General features: G+C 42.5%; 1 protein-coding gene across 1 annotated transcript in view; it reads left to right on the top strand.

The window, feature by feature from the left end:
* The window catches only part of LOC310779435 (uncharacterized protein), a gene marked incomplete at its 5' end in the record, with an annotated part of 34,597 nt that overhangs the window by 5,105 nt on the left and 11,992 nt on the right, over positions 1-17,500 (top strand). Inside the window, 6 exons of the mRNA XM_083639968.1 lie at positions 5,562-5,664; positions 6,695-6,780; positions 7,755-7,855; positions 11,343-11,413; positions 13,014-13,121; positions 13,848-13,918. Coding sequence (XP_083496094.1) covers positions 5,562-5,664; positions 6,695-6,780; positions 7,755-7,855; positions 11,343-11,413; positions 13,014-13,121; positions 13,848-13,918 — 540 coding nt within the window. The remainder of the gene's footprint in view (positions 1-5,561; positions 5,665-6,694; positions 6,781-7,754; positions 7,856-11,342; positions 11,414-13,013; positions 13,122-13,847; positions 13,919-17,500) is intronic.

The following is a 17,500-nucleotide window of genomic DNA, read 5'->3' as shown; positions in this document are numbered from 1 at the left end:
GATTAATAGTAAACATGTTGTATATTGGAGCAGATTAATAGTAAACATGTTGTATAGTGGAGCAGATTAATAGTAAACATGTTGTGTAGTGGAGCAGATTAATAATAAACATGTATAGTGGAGCAGATTAATAGTACACATGATGTATAGTGGAGCAGATTAATAGTAAACATGTTGTATAGTGGAGCAGATTAATAGTAAACATGTTGTATAGTGGAGCAGATTAATAGTAAACATGTTGTGTAGTGGAGCAGATTAATAGTAAACATGTTGTATAGTGGAGCAGATTAATAGTAAACATGTTGTATAGTGGAGCAGATTAATAGTAAACATGTTGTGTAGTGGAGCAGATTAATAGTAAACATGTTGTATAGTGGAGCAGATTAATAGTAAACATGTTGTGTAGTGGAGCAGATTAATAATAAACATGTATAGTGGAGCAGATTAATAGTACACATGATGTATAGTGGAGCAGATTAATAGTAAACATGTTGTATAGTGGAGCAGATTAATAGTAAACATGTTGTATAGTGGAGCAGATTAATAGTAACATGTTGTATAGTGGAGCATATTAATAGTACACATGTTGTATAGTGGAGCAGATTAATAGTACACATGTTGTATAGTGGAGCAGATTAATAGTAAACATGTTGTATAGTGGAGCAGATTAATAGTAAACATGTTGTATAGTGGAGCAGATTAATAGTAAACATGTTGTATAGTGGAGCAGATTAATAGTAAACATGTTGTATAGTGGAGCAGATTAATAGTAACATGTTGTATAGTGGAGCAGATTAATAGTAACATGTTGTATAGTGGAGCAGATTAATAGTAAACATGTTGTATAGTGGAGCAGATTAATATTAAACATGTTGTATAGTGGAGCAGATTAATAGTACACATGATGTATAGTGGAGCAGATTAATAGTAAACATGTTGTATAGTGGAGCAGATTAATAGTAAACATGTTGTATAGTGGAGCAGATTAATAGTAACATGTTGTATAGTGGAGCAGATTAATAGTAACATGTTGTATAGTGGAGCAGATTAATAGTAAACATGTTGTATAGTGGAGCAGATTAATATTAAACATGTTGTATAGTGGAGCAGATTAATAGTACACATGTTGTATAGTGGAGCAGATTAATAGTAAACATGTTGTATAGTGGAGCAGATTAATAGTAAACATGTTGTATAGTGGAGCAGATTAATAGTACACATGTTGTATAGTGGAGCAGATTAATAGTACACATGTTGTATAGTGGAGCAGATTAATAGTAAACATGTTGTATAGTGGAGCAGATTAATAGTAACATGTTGTATAGTGGAGCAGATTAATAGTAAACATGTTGTATAGTGGAGCAGATTAATATTAAACATGTTGTATAGTGGAGCAGATTAATAGTACACATGTTGTATAGTGGAGCAGATTAATAGTAAACATGTTGTATAGTGGAGCAGATTAATAGTAAACATGTTGTATAGTGGAGCAGATTAATAGTAACATGTTGTATAGTGGAGCAGATTAATAGTAAACATGTTGTATAGTGGAGCAGATTAATAGTAAACATGTTGTATAGTGGAGCAGATTAATAGTAACATGTTGTATAGTGGAGCAGATTAATAGTAACATGTTGTATAGTGGAGCAGATTAATAGTAACATGTTGTATAGTGGAGCAGATTAATAGTAAACATGTTGTATAGTGGAGCAGATTAATATTAAACATGTTGTATAGTGGAGCAGATTAATAGTACACATGTTGTATAGTGGAGCAGATTAATAGTAAACATGTTGTATAGTGGAGCAGATTAATAGTAAACATGTTGTATAGTGGAGCAGATTAATAGTAACATGTTGTATAGTGGAGCAGATTAATAGTAAACATGTTGTATAGTGGAGCAGATTAATATTAAACATGTTGTATAGTGGAGCAGATTAATAGTACACATGATGTATAGTGGAGCAGATTAATAGTAAACATGTTGTATAGTGGAGCAGATTAATAGTACACATGATGTATAGTGGAGCAGATTAATAGTAAACATGTTGTATAGTGGAGCAGATTAATAGTAAACATGTTGTATAGTGGAGCAGATTAATAATAAACATGTTGTATAGTGGAGCAGATTAATAGTAAACATGTTGTATAGTGGAGCAGATTAATAGTAAACATGTTGTATAGTGGAGCAGATTAATAGTAAACATGTTGTATAGTGGAGCAGATTAATAGTACACATGTTGTATAGTGGAGCAGATTAATAGTAAACATGTTGTATAGTGGAGCAGATTAATAGTAAACATGTTGTATAGTGGAGCAGATTAATAATAAACATGTTGAATAGTGGAGCAGATTAATAGTAAACATGTTGTATAGTGGAGCAGATTAATAGTAAACATGTTGTATAGTGGAGCAGATTAATAGTAAACATGTTGTCTAGTGGAGAAGATTAAAGACAAATCTGGAAAGAAGCACCAAAATTGGCACAAATGCTCCTTGGGGATTTGGGGTACTTTTGATAAAAACCTATCCACCTTATTTTTGAATGCTCCACTGTCAAATAATTATAGGTGCAAGGTCCGGTCTAGGACATGACTGATTGTTGCAGCTTGCGCTTTTCCTCGTTAAAACTCCGACGATGGAGAAAAAAAAGTTGCTTGTCACAATAAATAACACTCGTTTGACGACTTATTTGAGGGAATGTAATAATTGTATCTATCACATCCGCTATTTCTGTTGCTCTTTTAGTTTTTTTTAGTCGACTAAAAGGTTGAGCATTTTAGTCTCATCTTAGTCAAATAAAACCGTAACTATTTTAATCTACTTTTAGTCACTGAAAACTGTTGAATCTGCTGATGCACACTAACTGTAGTAATAATCATTAGAAGCAGTGTTGCCAACTCTTTCCCTAGGAAAGTAGCTCATGCTAACTCTGCCCGCCCGGGCCAGTGTAGCTAATGCTAACTCTGCCCGCCCGGGCCAGTGTAGCTAATGCTAACTCTGCCCGCCTGGGCCAGCGTCGGCGTACGCCGGTAACAATGACAAGTGGACCGACCGTATTTACAGTCCCTGCTCAGCCTGCAGCTGAGGTGAGAAGGGAGGGAACAATCAGACACTGACCTAGAGCCATTTACAATCGGTGAATAAGAATACGATGAGAATCAAAAACAAAAACAATAGGTATTCCCAGCATTTGCTGTGAATAATACAATACAAAACAATACAAATCAGTGAGGTCACTCGAGCGATTGCGGTGTCATCACTGAGCGATGTCATCAGTGATGTCACTCAAGCAATTGCGATGTCATCAGTGAATGATGCCATCAGTTATAATGTTATGATGTCATAATGATCTCGTACCGTAAACACACACTTCAGTCCCTTCATAAAGCCTCGTGTTTGAGACACAGCGTACCCACACGTAGTCAGTGAGGTACAGAGGCACAGCGTACTCACACGTAGTCAGTGAGGTACAGAGACACAGCGTACCCACACGTAGTCAGTGAGGTACAGAGACACAGCGTCGAGACACAGCGTACCCACACGTAGTCAGTGAGGTACAGAGAGACAGCATACCCACACATAGTCAGTGAGGTACAGAGACACAGCTTACCCACACACGTAGTCAGTGAGGTACAGAGACACAGCGTACCCACACGTAGTCAGTGAGGTAAAGAGACACAGCGTCGTGACACAGCGTACCCACACGTAGTCAGTGAGGTACAGAGACACAGCGTACCCACACGTAGTGAGTGAGGTACAGAGGCACAGCGTACCCACACGTAATCAGTGAGGTACAGAGACACAGCGTACTCACACGTAGTCAGTGAGGTACAGAGACACAGCGTACCCACACGTAGTCAGTGAGGTACAGAGACACAGCGTACTCACACGTAGTCAGTGAGGTACAGAGACACAGCGTACCCACACGTAGTGAGTGAGGTACAGAGGCACAGCGTACCCACACGTAATCAGTGAGGTACAGAGACACAGCGTACCCACACGTAGTCAGTGAGGTACAGAGACACAGCGTACCCACACATAGTCAGTGAGGTACAGAGACACAGCGTACCCACACGTAGTCAGTGAGGTACAGAGACACAGCGTACCCACACGTAGTCAGTGAGGTACAGAGACACAGCGTTAAGTGTAGCCTCTTGGGATATAACTTTGACAGTGACGGCTGCCATTTATTCTAGTCAGCCTACCCTGTGTTTGTCAATGGTTTGTTCGAGGGAGGACAGGGGGTGGAGCTTAGCGATAGGTCAATTAAGTAACGAGGGATGATTAGGTGGCCACATACCCACATCACATGACCACAGAGAGTCAGGACCTACCACAGAGAGTCAGGACCTCGGTTTAACGTCTCATCCGAAGTGCTCACTCACGGGACAGAGTCCCTGTCTCTGCCCTGGGGCATTGGGGAGATTATTCATCAGATCCAGATTAGTCATCAGACCAGAAGGGAAGAGCACCTCCTACTGGTCCTCCAACACCACTTGCAGCACCAGTCTCCCATCCAAGGAGTATCCTAGGCCAGACCTGCTTAGCTTCCCCAGGAAAGACAGTAATGTAATGCAGGAGCCACTGGTGCTGACGATTGACTAAATGAATATCATGCTGTATTGAAGAAGACTTGAAACTAGTGATTGAGACCATAAAGTAGAATAGAATAGAATAGAACTTTATTTGCCATTTCAACACATGGTTGATTGGAAATTGTCTTGGTGCAGAAGTGCTCACATAGAATCACATAGAATCACAGGAGACATAGATGCAGAGAGTTCCATACAAACAAGGAAGTAATAAAAAGGATAATAACGTCATTTTAAAAAAACAATTCATGGAACCTGTTAAAAAAGCAGAGTGCCACAGTGCCACAGGGAGCTAAAAAATGCTAGATAAAAAGTGCGTAAGAAGTATTTAAAAAGAAAGTGCTAAACTATTTTTTAAAGTGCTTTTGGTCATAAAGTGCAAAAAAGCCTAGCTGGTGTTGACCCTTCTAGCACAAAGTGCCTGTGCTCTTGGGCTAGAGTTGAGGTGTCGGACAGCCTCAGGATATGTACTGTTTTTGAAGCGAGATGTCCTACACCTTATGCTCTGGAGCCTCCTACCAGAGGGGAGGGGCTTGAAGAAGGAGTAAGCGGGGTGCGAGGGGTCTCGCATCACCTTCAATTTTCCCATTGACTTCTATACAATCAGACTTCTGTTTGCAGCCAGTGGAGTCACCCCCTGCTGGCCATTATAAATAATGGAGGTTTACCGCACGTCCGCATTTGCTTAACTTTTCATTGGCAGAGGTTGCCGCTTGCTTTGTTTGTTTGTTTGTTTGTTTGTTTGTTTGTTAGAGATCAAGTCAGAGATAGTGATATCCAGTTGTAGTTATATCAAGTTTTATTGTTGTTTTAAAGTGACGTTCTGTTATATTGTTGCAACCTATTCGATTATTTTACACTTGTGACATCATCGGTTTCCACAGTGTTTTTAATAAATGTCTGGTTTTCTGTTTGAGATGTGTTTTATTAATATTAGTGATGAAGGAAACTCCTCTTCCTCCTCAGGTCCAACCAGAACATAATAGACGACATTCGTCATGGCAACAGTGAGCCGTACGGGGCGGAGCTTCTGAGAGAGCTGCTGAAACTATTGCCAGAGACTGAGGAGGTGCACACACGCACGCACGCACACTCTCACACACACACACACACACACACACACACACACACACACACACACACACACACACACACACTCTCACACACACACACACACACACACACACACACACACACACTCACTCACTCACACACACACACACACACACACACACACACACACACACACACACACACACATTTGGCAAAAGCCAAAATTAAGAACATATTGTTTATTTAAAAAAGATTATAAATGTGAAAAATATGTTTTGTATAATTTGTCCAAAAGTCAGAGATCGCTCTGTGCACAGATAAGATGTGGCATCCTACCATTACATATTGAAACAGGAAGATACAGAGGGGTAGCTGAGGAGGATAGAATATGTGAATATTGTGAGTTGAATGAGGTGGAGAATGAAATTCATTTCATTTTATATTGTCCTTTGTATCATGACTTGAGAGAAACAATGTTTAAAAGAGTCCATACTCCTGAGCTAAATATGATAGATAGTGAGAACGGAGTAATACTCGAATTTCTTTTTGATAATATTTTTGCATTCTCTGAATTTCTTTCTAAAGCGTGGGACAGGAGGAGAAGGTTGACGTATAACTGATAAATTAGAGTTTATTTTTATTTATTTTTGTTTTATTTTCTTATTCTATGTGCAGGTATGTATGAATGTATATGTATGTATATGTATAGGCATATTATGTCTTCATGTATACAGTATATACTCTCTAATTTGGGCTGCACTGAAAGCTTCTGGTTGGGTAACATACCGGAATGTTATGTTTTGTTAAATATTCAATGTTGATGTGTCTGATAATCCCATGTGGGATGGATCATGTAATTTGTCCTGACACGAAAATAAAACATTCATTCATTCATTCATTCATTCATTCATTCATTCACACACACACACACACACAGACTCACAAGGCGAAAACAATATACCAGCCCCGCTGTGGCGGCTGGTAATAATTAATAATGTAAATAAAACATAAACGTGTCTCTCTCTCTCTCTCTCCCCCTCCCTCAGGTGAAGAAGCTGAAGTCGTTCCGAGGCGACGTCTCTGCGCTCTCATTGGCCGATTCCTTCATGTACCTGCTGACTCAGCTGCCCAGGTGAGTCACCTCTGACCCGGGTGCTTCCAATGACCCGAGCAAACACAGTCAATTACACTCAAATATCATCTGTGTTTATTGAGGTTCAAAACAGTGTTGGATCAGCGTCGTCACGGTCAGCACGGCCATATTGTTGACGTAGCGCTGCCGCTGTCAACGTCGTTATAGCCTGGGTGACAACAGTGCTAATAGGAAGCTAGCCGGCTTCACCCTTATTTCTATTGTCTATTTACCATTTCTGTTGCGTTGTGATCTACTACAAAATAGCGATGGTGGCCTGCATTATACATGGTTGTAGTAATGACAGCAATAAAATCCTCTGGGTTGGTTTATATCAGGGGTGGGCAACAGTTTTTTCCTGAGGGCCATACTGACTTACATCAAGTAAGCGAAGGGCCACACATTGGAGATCATACCTGCCAACACTCCTGATTTTCGTGGGAGTCTCCCTATTTTTAACACTCTCCTGTTGTGATTCGTAATTTCTTGTTAATCTCCTGATATAATAGTGATACAAATCCAATGGCTGTAACAGATGAGATTTATTAACATAATTCTGCCTTTTATTGAGTTTTTGGGGGTCGTTTTGTTTTTCGTTGAGTCCTGCCCTGGGGCATTTTTGCCCATTTTGCCCATGTGTGCCTAGGCCCCAGGCCCTAGGGCTGCGAGGTTGAGATTACATGAGATTACTTTTAGCCTTTTAGTCATAAAGATTATTGAAAGATAGCCTATTCCATATTCCAGACTGAAATGCTATAACAGAAGTGGAGTATTGGCCAGAATGACATGAACATTTGGACACTTATTCAGCGGGTATCTTGCACGTTGCGTTCAGGTGCACTGTAAAAAAAAAAAAAAAATTGCCCATGTGTGGTTTATATGCTCGCAGGAGACCAATCAACTGTTAATCTGTTAATCAATTATGATGATGTTGATCTCTCTCTCTCTCTCTCTCTCTCTCTCTCTCTCTACAGTTATTCAGTGCGTATAGAGTCCATGTTGTTGAAGGAGGAGTTTCCCGGGGCGTGCGAGGCCATGAGGCGAGACATTAGGGTTCTGCGCGCCGCAACCCGAGGTAAACAACAACCAGTGTTGGGGGTCGTTACTCAAAAAAAGTTATAGATTACACTTTACACATTACTTAGAAAAAAGTAATGCCCTACTTTACTTAACTCATTCTCTGCCAGGGTCATTTCGGTCTGTGTGCTCCCAGTGCCAGGATTTTGAGCATATTTCCTGATCTTCCAGGACCCACAGAATATTCTGTGCTAGGAATAAAATTACACAACATATCTCACAATAAAGCAGAGACTCTCTTCTTACCCCTTGTAAAAAACTGAAACTCTACCATGTTTCCTTGTTTAGTTACAAGCAGTGGAAGTTAGCTTGTTTTCACTAAAAATGCCCTCCTTGGAACAGAAATAGGAGAAAAAGAGGTTTTTAGTGAAGGACACCGTTTCAAGCAGAACTCTCTTTTGAGCCTTTTATTTTTTGCCTCAGTGACACATCAGACACATTATACAGTATTTGTTTTCCCAAATAAATAAATAAAAAATAAAAAATAAGAGAATGTATTTGAGGGAGCTGTGTCGGTCCATCCCGCCCAGTGAGCGGCTACAGAGAGAGAGAGAGAGAGAGAGTCTGGCCCCTGGGGTTTCTTGACAGATGAGGCTTGGCCGCAGTATTTATCAAAGTATGATAAATATGTGCACAAAATCAAATAAATAATTTACTTTTACAGTTGCCATGTGGATTTTTAGCTTAGCTTGATAAAAGCATAAACAAATGGAACGAACCCTTATGTGGTCACACTCACACACTCTCTCTCACTCTCACACACACACACACACACACACACACACACACACACAGGAATAACGAGTGCTGTAACGTTACCTGCTGTCACGTTACCTCTCATAACTAACGTTAGCACAGAAGATCACACAATAGCTACGTTAGTGCTGTAAACTTTGAAATGTTTATGTGACACATGTTTCGCCTTGGTTGCTGGGGACGGGTGTGTGACGCGGTTTGACGCGTTTGACGTATCCATGTGATTCCCCCTCCCTTGAGTGTGACAGAGCTCTCCCTTGAGAGGGAGAGCTGGCAAGAGGAAACGTGAAGCGAGTCATGCCGGCGGCATAAGTTATAAACAATGCGTGACAATTATACTCGAATGTTGTGTGTGTGATCATTTCATCTCAAACGCGATACAAAAAATAGGCTACTTTTTACCATCGTCATCGCTCTCTCCAAGTGGCACCCATTTCTCCTCCTCCGATTCATCTGTGTCAGACGGATCAGAACGCTGTGAAGGGGAGCCTTCGTCGCCCTGGCGCTCCGTCGTGGAGCAACAACAAAAACGCCGGCGTCTTCCTCGCCATCCGAGAACTCTGGGTCGGACTCTGTTTCGACCACAGGCTCCACCCATAAATACTAAACTAGCGGGTTCCTTTTATCAATTTGACCTGAAACAATGTCACAGGCTGGGAAAGTGTCTGATGTAATGTAAGCAGCACACAGCCACACAACACCCAGACAGACCCAGGCAGCAGCAGGACATGGTTGGCAAACGCAAGCCAGAATATCCGATGCCCACCAGCAGCAAGAAGCTGCAACCAGCAGCGCACGCAGGGGCCAGCGCTGCTGGTTGCAGCTAAAAATATTATTCTGCCAAACAAAATTCCCTGGCTTTCACTGTTTTATTGAAGGAAATTATTTTTGAGGTGTGACTACATCAGAAAATTAGCTTCAGAGTCAGTGATGTGTTTGAAATGTTTAATTTCACAAAAGAGCCATTATCTCAGCTTCTAGAAAAAAACTGCTCTTTTTTGTTAAATCAAGCTATCTTCTCCGGCTGATAACTAAAGAACGGAAAATGATATCAATAAACCTGTTTTTGCTGATGATAGAAAAGAGTCTCATCGTTCTTTTTGCGTGTTCATTGTTTACATAGCAATATCACACAATATTCTGTGGGCCTCGAGAAATCACTGAAAAAAGCTCTGAAACTCTGGCACTGGGAGCGTCCGTTCTCCAAAAGTGGCTGGCACTCAATGAGTTAAGTACTCCCTGGAGAAAGTAATTTGTTACACTACTCTACTTTTTTAATCCGTCTTCTGAAAACACAGACGGGTCAAACAGCTCGCAAAAGGCTTTTTGACTGATGTGAAAAACGTAGAAAATCGAACCTGTTCCGAAAACTTTAATGACGGACGAAAGTTTCGGAGTATCAGAAAACACAACGACAAATCAGAAAACACAACGGCAAATCAGAAAACACAACGACAAATCAGAAAACACAACGACAAATCAGAAAACACAACGGCAAATCAGAAAACACAACGACAAATCAGAAAACACAACGACAAATCAGAAAACACAACGACAAATCAGAAAACACAACGACAAATCAGAAAACACAACGACAAATCAGAAAACACAACGACAAATCAGAAAACACAACGACAAATCAGAAAACACAACGACAAATCAGAAAACACAACAACAAATCAGAAAACACTGAAACAGACACTACAAAGAACAATTGTTATATTTTATTTTATTATGTAGAGGATTTGCAAGTTCATAGCTGTTTCCAAAATAATGCTTTACAGTCTGAATCATTTTCCAGATTATTCAAATGACACCTGAGGGGGCTTAACTGGGGCTACAGCAATTTGCGAGGGGGCTTTAGACCCCCCTTGCCCCGGTTTATCGCCGTCACTGTCTACTGTCTCTCTCTCTCTCTCTCTCTCTCTCTCTCTGTCTCTCTCTCTCTCTCTCTCTGTCCCTGTCTCTCTCTCTCTCTCTCTCTCTCTGTCCCTGTCTCTCTCTCTCTCTCTCTCTCTCTCTCTCCGTCTCTCTCTCTCTCTCTCTCTCTCTCTCTCTCTCTCTGTCCCTGTCTCTCTCTCTCTCTCTCTCTCTCTCTCTCTCACTCTCTCTCTCTGTCTCTCTCTGTCGGTCTCTCTCTCTGTCTCTCTCTTTCTCTCTCACTCTCTCTCACTCTCTCTCTATGTCTCTCTCTCTCTCACACACGCACACACTTTCTGTTGCACGCGCTCACAATGTGACTATTTTCAGCGGTGAGTGTGAAGCTGTTAACTGCACAGTGGTTAAGGCTTCACACATACGAGAAACACCTGCTTCTCTTCTCATTGTATGTGGGCGGAGCTTGTGTGTTCTGTCGCTGCAGGTTCAGTTGCTCTTCTCTCTGTCTGTTCACACATGCTGGCATCACTGATCATGCTACAGTCACTCCTCAAGTGTTAGCAGAGAACAAGGCAGATTGCAATCTGTCATCAGACTTTTTAATGCAATAAAAGCCTATTAAAAATTCAAACTTCTCTCTCTCCCTCCCTCTCTGTCTCCCCTGTCTCTCTCTCTCTCTCTCTGTCTGTTTCCCTCTTTCTCTGTCTGTCTCTCTCTATGTCTCCCCCCCACTCTCTATCTCTCTCTGTCTGTCTCTCTGTCTCTCTCTCTGTCTCCCCCCCACTCTCTCTGTCTCTCTGTCACCCCCCCCCTCTCTCTCTCTCTCTCTCTCTCTCTCTCTCTCTCCCCAGAGTTGCTGGGTTGTGAAGAGCTTCATGCTATTCTCCACCTGGTGCTGCAGGCTGGAAACATCCTCAACGCCGTGAGTCAGAGAGAGAAAGAGAGAGAGAGAGAGAGAGAGAGAGAGAGACAGACAGACAGAGAGAGAGAGACAGAGAGAGAGAGAGAGAGAGACAGAGCGAGAGAGAGAGAAAGAGAAATGGATAGAGAGATATGAATAAATAAATAAAGATTTTGTGGACAAAATGGAGTTAGTGGTCCCTATCGTTGCATCGGCGCTGTTTCTAGGCCGAGCGCCTGGCGCAGCGCAAATCAGTGGCCGTGGACCAGCGCACTTGATATCTTGGTCTTGGCGCTAGACGCAGCCTCAACCATTACAACCACGCCTTTTAAGCGTAAAATTATGCACCGTCAGTTCATTGGATAAGTGCAATAAACGAATCGCATGCTTGCCTTTTAAGCTCCATTCCAGTGGTCCAGCAAAACCAGACGAAACCCAAGCCTCTGATCCCCCCCCCCTTCCACCTCCCTTCATCCCGTCTGTCTCCATATATCGGCTATTATTCCATATTATGATGCTTCTCAAACCAATATAACTGCAGTTCCTACTGCAAGCATGTAAAAACGCTACACTATAGCAAGATCAAAGTGAAAATAATGTTCTAAACGCATCAGCTAGAAAAATATAGCCTATTAGATTGGTGAAAGTTTGTCCAGAAAGATATCATTTTCTCTCGCCTGCTGCAGGAAGGATGATGCACATAAATATAGCCTACATTATGTAAAGTCATTGCATAAATGTGTTTTTATTGTAAAACTGTGGAATAGGGCCAAGTTATTGGAGCGGACATCACAGTATAGCAGATGACAGTAGAAGCTTCCGAAGCGCGTTCCGCTGTCACTTATCTAAATCACGTTAAATCGACAAGGGATATTTATAGCCCCAGTAGGACATATATGTTTCACATAGGGTGGTGTTTTCATTTCGATGTTTTATTTGGTCCAATATTGAAATGTTCTACAATTGGAGGTTGTCTTACCATTACACATTATTTAGATCCTCCCTTAATATAGGTTTTCGGCTCATTTGGTTGCTATTTAGTAGCGAAATGGACAAGCACAATGCATGTTGGGACATTCACATTGCAGTGAAGTTACAGCTTATTTTTTCTATGGGACTCTGAGCGAGGTAGTCAGAGACAGTCGGTATTGTGCCTGTCAGACTGAGGAGAGAGGGAGAGAGGTGACACAGAGAAGGGTGAAAGAGGAGAGAGCCAGAGGGGAGGGAGAGAGCCAGAGGGGAGCGCTCCGCGCAACTGGCCCACTGAATAGGCCTGCTTTTCAAAGGCGCAAGGCGCTAAATTAACGCCAGGTCGGAAGATAGCAGTACGCCGGTATTTAGCGCCGACACGCCCACTTTGGCCCATTCTGGGACTGCGCCACGCCCATTCGGCCTAAAGCGCCGAAGGCCTGTGGGAGAATAGGGCCCAGTGACTTTTGATTTGACGGACAGAAATAGAAACAAAAACCAGCTTGTTCATGTCAATTTCATGTGATGTGTATTTAAAAAGTTCACTTTGTGGCTGTTTTGTGATATGGAAACACATTTTGTGCGTGTGTGCGTGTGTGTGTGCGTGTGCGTGTGCGTGTGCGTGCGTGTGTGTGTGTGTGTGTGTGTGTAGGGAGGGTATGCAGGTAACGCTGTTGGCTTCAAGCTGTCGTCCCTCCTCTCTCTAGCCGACACCAAGGCCAACAAGCCTGGCATGAACCTGCTGCACTTCGTCGCTCTGGTCAGTGTCACAGGCAGACATACACACACACACACACACACACACACACACACACACACACACACACACACACACACACACACACACACACACACACACACACACAGACACACACACACAAAGACACACACACACATATAGACAGACAGACACACACACACACACACACAGACAGACAGACAGACAAACAGACAGACACACACACACACACACACACACACACACACACACAGACAGACAGACACACAGACACACACAGACAGACAGACAGACACACACACACACAGACAGACAGACAGACAGACAGACACACACACACACACAGACAGACAGACAGGCAGACACACACACAGACAGACACACAGACAGGCAGACACACAGACACACAGACAGACAGACAGACACACACACACACACACACACACACACACACAGACAGACAGACAGACACACACACAGACAGACAGACAGACAGACACACACACACACACACAGACAGACAGACAGACAGACAGACAGACAGACAGACACACACACACACAGACAGACAGACAGACACACAGACACACAGACAGACACACAGACAGACACACACACACACACACACACAGACAGACAGACAGACAGACACACACACAGACAGACAGACAGACAGACACACACACAGACACACAGACAGACAGACACACAGACAGATAGAGAGCCTAACCCTCCTCTCTTTATCAGGAAGCCCAGAAGAAAGACGAGAAGCTGTTGGAGTTTCCCGAGAAGTTGAAACACGTGCAGCCTGCAGCCAGGTCAGACATCTTCACATGTGAAGCTTGTGTGGTTGTCACCGTCATCTTCTACTGGCCATGTCAGGAACATCTTGCACAACCTGGATCCATCAAAAACCCCAGACACATACAGCTTATTAATCAGTGTCGGCCATGTCTGAGCGTCTGTCGCTCTAGTCTTGTGTCCTGCACCGTTGGCTCTAGCCGGCATTGTCGGCGGCTTTTCTGACCTAATCAACATGTTGAATCGCCGTCTGGTCGTTGGTGAGAGAAACCACTCATTGGCTGGTCAGGGGTAGAGAAATCACTCTGATTGGCTGGTCAGGGGTAGATAAATCACTCTGAGTGGCTAAACAGATATTTTCACGACAACGTGACTTTGGGAAACCCCTCTCGCCTCTCGCTGCACGATGTCACCCATTTAGTTTCTCCTTATTTTTCACCTGCGCCTCTTCCTTTCTTCTTCCACAAGCAAAAGACCAGACGAGGGCTGACATCAGGACTACAGGACTATAGCGCCTCCCCATGGCCTTATCTCTCTGAGAAACCATTTGGATTGAGACCAAATCACAGCACAGCCGATCTCCTCACAGTTTTGTCCCAGACGTGGAACAACATCTGTGACAAAGGCAGTGAAGTGTCTGTTGTTGTGCTAGTAGCTATAGACAGTTTGTGTCTGTTGTTGTTGTGCTAGTAGCGATTAGTGCTGCAACTATCGATTATTTTAGTAATCGAGTATTCTACCGAATAATCCATCGATTAATCGAGTAATCGGATAAGAACCCTTTTTTGTGTTTTCAAAGGCTTATCGTAAATATACACCAAAAAATAAGATAAATCTCTTCAAATAAACAACTACCGGTACATTAGTTTCTTTCTTAAAAACAACATTTTTATTTTTAAATTGCATAGACCTGGCAGTGGCACCATTCATCTTTTTCACCCGTCCTTACAAAGCTGTCCATAGTACGCTGTGATCCGCTGAAAAAGAGGTGAAATAATAATTAATATTGATATTTATTAGGTAAGTTCATAACAAAACTGGAGAATGCGCATTTACACACCCTAGACCTGTTGCCTATTATTGACACAAATATCAGAATAGCAAGATAACAGTTGTTTGCAATCATCATGAGAAGAGTCGACCGGTCTAGGGTGTGTAAATGTACATTCTCCACACACACACACTCTTTCTCTCTCACACACACTCACTCTCTCGCTCACACACACACACACACACAACGCTGTTAAATTAGCCGCTAACGTTAACGTTAGGTTGAGCTTTGTATTTCTCACAGAAAACGGCAAGCCACATCACAAAAATGCAGCGTGAATACAGTTACTAATAGTCTATTGGCAACGTGGCAAGCCAGCAGCACAACTACTACTAGTCTTAATATCAAGTAGCAATCATTAGCATACATTTACATTAGCGTTGTGTATAGTTAACGTTACGTTACCTTGCTCCGCTCGACGTAGATGGGATGTTTACGGTTCAGGTGCTGAAGCATTGACGAGGTACTGTTGTGATATGCAAGTATCGTCTTGCACACCACTGAGTTTGTGTCCTTTTTCAGCGTGAAATGGTCCCACACTTAGACAGTTTCGGTCGCTTTGTCGGCCCTGGTTCTTCCCTTCCCGGCTTCTCCTATCTGCTTTCTCCGCCGCCTCGTTCCATTTTGCGGGGTCCGTCTCTGGTCTGTCTGCGATCATGTGTTCTCACGTGTTTACACCGGAAGAGCGCTGTGCCACACCAGTAAGCGTCCGTGAGAAACACAGTCTCTACTCTGTCTAAATGCCGTGTCGAGGCGAATCATTTTGGCCTCGATCATTTTAATTATTCGAGTTATTCGAGGTACTCGAGGAATCGTGACAGCCCTAGTAGCTATAGACGGTTTGTGTCTGTTGTTGTGCTAGTAGCTATAGACGGTTTGCGTCTGTTGTAGTTGTGCTAGTAGCTATAGACGGTTTGTGTATGTTGTAGTTGTGCTTGTAGCTATAGACGGTTTGTGTCTGTTGTTGTTGTGCTAGTAGCTATAGACGGTTTGTGTCTGTTGTTGTTGTGCTAGTAGCTATAGACGGTTTGTGTATGTTGTAGTTGTGCTAGTAGCTATAGACGGTTTGTGTCTGTTGTTGTGCTAGTAGCTATAGACGGTTTGTGTCTGTTGTTGTTGTGCTAGTAGCTATAGACGGTTTGTGTCTGTTGTAGTTGTGCTAGTAGCTATAGGCGGTTTGTGTCTGTTGTAGTTGAGCTAGTAGCTATAGACGGTTTGTGTCTGTTGTAGTTGTGCTAGTAGCTATAGACAGTTTGTGTCTGTTGTAGTTGTGCTAGTAGCTATAGACGGTTTGTGTCTGTTGTAGTTGTGCTAGTAGCTATAGACGGTTTGTGTCTGTTGTTGTTGCGCTAGTAGCTATAGACGGTTTGTGTATGTTGTTGTTACTGCTAGTAGCTATAGACGGTTTGTGTCTGTTGTTGTGCTAGTAGCTATAGACGGTTTGTGTCTGTTGTTGTGCTAGTAGCTATAGACGGTTTGTGTCTGCTGTAGTTGTGCTAGTAGCTATAGACGGTTTGTGCCTGTTGTTGTTGTGCTAGTAGCTATAGATGGTTTGTGTCTGTTGTTGTTGTGCTAGTAGCTATAGACGGTTTGTGTCTGTTGTTGTTGTGCTAGTAGCTATAGACGGTTTGTGTCTGTTGTGTTGTGCTAGTAGTTATAGACGGTTTGTGTCTGTTGTTGTTGTGCTAGTAGCTATAGATGGTTTCTGTCTGTTGTAGTTGTGCTAGTAGCTATAGACGGTTTGTGCCTGTTGTTGTTGTGCTAGTAGCTATAGATGGTTTGTGTCTGTTGTAGTTGTGCTAGTAGCTATAGATGGTTTGTGTCTGTTGTTGTTGTGCTAGTAGCTATAGATGGTTTGTGTCTGTTGTTGTTGTGCTAGTAGCTATAGACGGTTTGTGTCTGTTGTTGTGCTAGTAGCTATAGACGGTTTGTGTCTCTTGTTGTTGTGCTAGTAGCTATAGACGGTTTGTGTCTGTTGTAGTGCTAGTAGCTATAGACGGTTTGTGTCTGTTGTTGTGCTAGTAGCTATAGACGGTTTGTGTCTGTTGTAGTTGTGCTAGTAGCTATAGACGGTTTGTGTCTGTTGTTGTTGTGCTAGTAGCTATAGACGGTTTGTGTCTGTTGTTGTTGTGCTAGTAGCTATAGACGGTTTGTGTCTGTTGTTGTTGTGCTAGTAGCTATAGATGGTTTGTGTCTGTTGTAGTTGTGCCAGTAGCTATAGACGGTTTGTGCCTGTTGTTGTTGTGCTAGTAGCTATAGATGGTTTGTGTCTGTTGTTGTTGTGCTAGTAGCTATAGATGGTTTGTGTCTGTTGTTGTTGTGCTAGTAGCTATAGACGGTTTGTGTATGTTGTTGTTGTGCTAGTAGCTATAGATGGTTTGTGTATGTTGTTGTTGTGCTAGTAGCTATAGACGGTTTGTGTATGTTGTTATTGTTGTGCTAGTAGCTATAGACGGTTTGTGTCTGTTGTTGTTGTGCTAGTAGCTATAGATGGTTTGTGTCTGTTGTTGTTGTGCTAGTAGCTATAGACAGTTGTGTGAACGCGGCG

The sequence above is a fragment of the Poromitra crassiceps genome (genome assembly GCF_964638095.1).
Source record: "Poromitra crassiceps genome assembly, chromosome: 7".
NCBI lineage: Eukaryota > Metazoa > Chordata > Actinopteri > Beryciformes > Melamphaidae > Poromitra > Poromitra crassiceps.
Note: the sequence above shows the minus strand (reverse complement) of the source record. Positions and strands in the feature narration are given on the sequence as shown.